The sequence below is a fragment of the Asparagus officinalis genome, chromosome 2, assembly GCF_001876935.1.
Source record: "Asparagus officinalis chromosome 2, Aspof.V1, whole genome shotgun sequence".
NCBI classification, from domain to species: domain Eukaryota; kingdom Viridiplantae; phylum Streptophyta; class Magnoliopsida; order Asparagales; family Asparagaceae; genus Asparagus; species Asparagus officinalis.
In genome coordinates, this window is record NC_033795.1 from 84,358,173 (window position 1) to 84,363,395 (window position 5,223).

At 36.6% G+C, this 5,223-nt stretch overlaps 1 protein-coding gene across 1 annotated transcript in view; it reads left to right on the forward strand.

Annotated features, from left to right (window-relative positions):
- Positions 1–4,892, forward strand: part of LOC109831963 (SPX domain-containing protein 4-like) — a 5,017-nt gene extending 125 nt beyond the window's left edge. Inside the window, 2 exon segments of the mRNA XM_020399457.1 lie at positions 1–209; positions 4,111–4,892. The exon segment at positions 1–209 is cut by the window's left edge and continues 25 nt beyond it. Of these exon segments, the coding sequence (XP_020255046.1) occupies positions 1–209; positions 4,111–4,668 (767 nt within the window). The 3' untranslated portion in view covers positions 4,669–4,892.

Consider the following 5,223-nt stretch of genomic DNA (forward strand, 5'->3'; position numbering starts at 1 on the left):
TAGCAGCAGCAGCAGCAGCAGCAGATCCGCAATCTCCTCCTCCTCCTCCTCAACACCGAGACCGCGACGAAAACGACAACAACAATAACACTCAGATGATGATGATGATGGATCTGGAAGAGTGGTTCGTTGGGATTCTGAACGAGGAGCTTGATAAGTTCAACGATTTCTTTGTCGACAAGGAGGAAGACTTCGTTATTCGCTTGCAGGTCCTCCTCCTTCTCTTCTCCCTTATTTCTATAATAAACAACAACAACAACAACTATGTGGATGCGGGTATATGCTATGGTATGATAGGGGTTAATCATTACAAGTTTTCCGACCCATCCTCCACTTCTCTGTAAATTGTCTATATGTGTTAGATCTGCTGGTTCCGGGTGGACCCAATTACTCCTTTATTAATTGAAGAAAGATATAATTATATATTATATATATATTATATATATATATATATATATATATATATATATATATATATATATATATATATATAATATATATAAGAGAGAGAGAGAGAGAGAGAGAGAGAGAGAGAGAGAAATGGAGAAACCTTGGTACCAAGTTGCTCAAACAACTTGGTAGTGATGTGGCCTAATCATTGTCCCTATATCTACATTGGAGTTGGTGAAGGATAGTTGAGGCTCTATCTTCGCAGGTGTTGATGTAGGGCAAGATTAGCCACATCACTACCAAGTTGCTTTAAGCAACTTGGTACCAAAGGTTCTCCATATTTTTATATATATATATATATATATTATTATATATATATATTATATATTATATGAGAAAAATATGTATGTTGGTAGTGAGGTGGCATAACCCCTTCCACTCATTTAAATGTTGCATATCCCCGTGTATCTTCTCATCTATATAATTGTCTTTCCATTTGAATGAGTAGAGGGGATTGTGTCACCTCATTACCAAGCACAAAATTTGTGCTTGGTACCTAACATACTCATCATTTCTCTCTCTCTCTTTATAATATATATATATATATATATATATATATATATATATATATATATATATATATATATATATATATATATATATATAGCGTTTACTACACAATTGCATCATGCCATCAAGAATTAATCTCTCTCATATACATCCAAAATCAGACAACTCTATACTGTAGTACGCTACAGCGCGATATCGAATATCTGATCCTTCAGTTCACTTAACTTGCACGGCTTCCTTCAATTAAGGAGCTGTTTGGTTGAATGGTTTTATAGAAAACTTTATAGAAAATGACTGATAGTGACAGTTTTGTAAATAAAACTTTTCTAGAGATTTTTATAAATTGTGTTTGGTTCAAAAAAAAATTTACAAAAATATTTTCTATAAAATACAGAAAAGTACCACATTTTATAGAAAGCAATTTCCGCTCAAAATGGACGGAAATCACTCAGAAATCTTACACATATATTAAAAAAATAATTAAGTACATTAGTACCTTTTCCATGTGATTTCCCATGGGCATTGTTAGTAAGCTATTTTCTATAAAGTGACATCCAACCAAACAAAAGAAAAAGAAAACAACATATTTTCTAGGAAAAATTGCTTCAAGGCCCCAAATTCATATTTTCAATGTGCCTTAGCCCTCCCAATTTTCAAACATGTGCTGCAGCCCCCTCTTTTTAAAAAAATTATTAAAAGCCCATCTCCCCAAGTTCTTATGCAAACTCCATACACAATCCCCATTTTACCCTCCCCTACACCCCCCTCCTCCTCCTCCGTTCCCCCTCTGCCCCCGCCCCGCCTCCCTCCCCTCCCCCTACACCTCCTTCCCCTCCCCCGCCTCCCTCCCCTTCCTCCTCCTCCTCACCGCCTCCCTACCCCGCTGCACCTCCCCCGCCTCCCTCCCCCCGCCTCCCTCCCCCGCTGCACCTCCCTCCTCCTCCTTCGGTCCCCCTTTGCCCCCTTCCCCGCTCCGCCGTCGGCGCCGTCCCGAGGAACTTCGCATGGGCACATTAATGTTAACTCTTTTCTGTAACATGTTAACTCTTTTTTGTAAAATGTTAACTTTTTTCTGTAACATGTTAGCTCTTATAGCTAACATGTTAGCTGTTAGAGTTAACATGTTAGCTGTAAGAGTTAACATGTTACAGAAAAAAAGTTAACATTTTACAGAAAAGAGTTAACATGTTATAAAAAAGAGTTAACATCCACTGACATGAAAAAGATGAGGGTAAATTCGGGATTTAAGTCAGCTGATATGTCTAATCATGAGCTAGCATGTCTAATCAACTGCTGAAATGAGCTGGAATCATGATGGAGGAGTGATGGAGGGGCTTGGACACATTTTTTTCAAAAAGGAGGGGCTAAAGAACATTAAAAAAAAATAGGAGGGGCTGAGGCACATTGAAAATATAAATTTAGAGCCTAGAAGCAATTTTTCCTACTTTCTATAAAGTTAGAAACTTTTTCATACTTTGAACCAAACAAAGAAATAGCAAAAAACAAAAAATATGGTACGCTTTTGAGTTCTATAAATTTTTCCTACAAATTTTATAGAAATACAAGGAAATCAAATTTTGAGTACTTTTCTTTTTCCTCTTTTTTTATAGAAATTGAACCAAACAGCCCCTAAACTGATTTTGGTTTCATTGATTTGCATTCTAATAAGTACCTCTCACAAGCCTTCAACAATTTCTTTCTTAATTACTTGATCAATTTCTCGTACAACCCTCTCCATTATCCCCCAAATTTCTTACATCAAGTATTTTCTTGATTCTTGTATTGATATTTGTAGTTACCTTTACTCTTTAGAACTGTAACTTGACTGAATGTTTGTCTTTAAATTAACTTTATTGTACACAACCAATATAACCCACTCAGTTCTATTTTTCTGTATTTTTATCATTAGCACCTTTTCTCTCTTTTTTTCCGATAAATTTACCCCATTTTTCATTCTTTTTTGTCTCCTTTTTTTCCCCATTCATATATTTAAACTTAGCACATAATGGTTTGTGGTATATGTTCTTGATCCTTGCACTGCTAGTTATTGTCTTGTATAATATGTAAGTTAGTGTATTTGAATAATTAAATCTTAATAACTATATTGTTGCGATAAAGATAAATAGCTGATCACTTCCATGAAGTTCTGTTAATTTTTAACTTTTAAGTTTATATTCTATAGGAGGAACAAAATCCTATTCCCGTGAGGGAAGTGTTCTTCTGAGGCCCATCTGCTTGAAGGGCTTAAATCCCAACCGGCCACCTCTTTCACTGGTGATTTGGATCTCAGCCCTTCATATTGGAGGGCTGCAGAACACTTATCCCATGAGAAGCCTTCTCATAAGATTCGAACTCCTATAATTTTCATGCATAATTGTGACTGGTCACAAGTGAAGAGTTCCATATTTAAAAGTTTTTATCACTTTTTCTAAATACAAATTGAAGGTGTCGACAGAAAAGGTATTTGTATGCCAGATTACAAATATCTATATAATTTGTTGAACCAATCACAAGGAAATCTGCAATATGGAACTAAAGTACTGATTTTTCTTGAATGGACAAATGCACAGATTCCTACTCACTGAGTAGCAAAATTACTACTTTCATGGACGTCACGGTCACTATGATTCATCAACTAAAAGGCACTAAACTTAACTGCATGTTAGATTAAGCAGAAGTTTATTCATGACTTGAACAATTCAAGTTTGTTTATGTTTCAAGTAAACATACCTTTGTGCTTCTATATATCATTATAAGCCTTGAAAATTGTTAAGATAGATTTGCTGCCCAAGCTAGAACCTTGCCTTTGTTGAAAGCTGCTATTGCTTGAGCATTTCCCTGCAAAAAGTGTTTTACATTTGCAAACAACTATACTGTTCTATGCGTTTTTAATGATTGAAATAGAAACTCCTCTTTCGATGTTAATATCATCTCTTCAAGTGCTCTACGCGTTGATTTTCTCATTGTATCTTTGTACTAGATTCTTTAGGAGCACATGATTTTCTCTACTTTTCAACTTGCATGGAACTTATTGCAGCTTAGGTTTTTTTTTTACTGAAGATGGTGAATATTTTACCCCACTGTTTCCGTCCTGCATCTAGGAACTTAGTCTTGTTATTTGACTCTATGGCTGTATGCATTCATCTGCAGGAGCTAAAGGAAAGGATTGAGAGAGTGAGAGTAAAGAAGAATGAGAATTTTACATCAGAACGAGAGTTCAGTGAAGAAATGTTGGAGATCCGCAAAGCTTTTGTTACCATACATGGTGAGATGGTACTTTTGAAAAACTATAGTTCCCTTAACTTTGCAGGTAAACCCCTGAGTAGGTTAGTCCGTGAATGTGAAACCAATCTGGAACTCCTTTTCCCGTTGGAAGCCGAGGTCATTGAGTCAGGCGCAGCAACAGCCAGAGACAAGTGTGATGATGATAGTAATACTCCTGAGGCATCAGCTCAAGAGGACACTGGTGATGTGTATAAAAGTACACTTGCTGCCATGAAAGCAATACAAGGCCTTCGTAAAGCCAGCTCCACATACAACCCTTTGTCTCTTGCTCAGTTCTTTCACAACCAAGATGACGACGATGATGACTCTGGTGCTGTTACAGCCGAGAACTCAGTGGCGAATTCCCCGTCAACCTTGCAGCAAAACAAGGGGACTGATCAAGAGAATGTACATTCAGGTGACCAGGACCCTGCAAGTGAATAGCATTAACAAGGGATGGATACATAGCCTCTTAGCTGCATTTTCCTACCAATCTTTCAGAAACAACGGATTTAGTAATCAAGAACTTGCTGCTCCACGAAAGCATATATATTTGTAGTCATTGACTCATTAGTAGTCTGTAATAGAATCTTCATTAGGCTAATAGACATTTGCTGAGGACTTTGTTGTGTTGAATAGCTGCATACGATAATAATACTCCTTATACACACGCACACCCCCTTTGCTAGTCATAAAAAAGTATGGACTTTACCACTCTTATCTCTTGGTAGCTCATTTTAGTAAAATGAGTCGTCAACTCATATACATCGTGTGTGTCTATATATATATAGAGCAATTCTTATGTCAACTTAAGTGGATGGTCCACCAAAGTTTCTATCCACTCATGTTGTCTAGGGATCCTTACATGATATGAAAAGTCTTTTTATATATATAAATGAGTGGATAGAAACTTTGGTGGACAAAGGTTTGGTGGACAAAGGTTTGGTGTCCACTTAAGTTGACATAAGATCATCTCTCTCTCTTTCTCTCTCTCTCTCT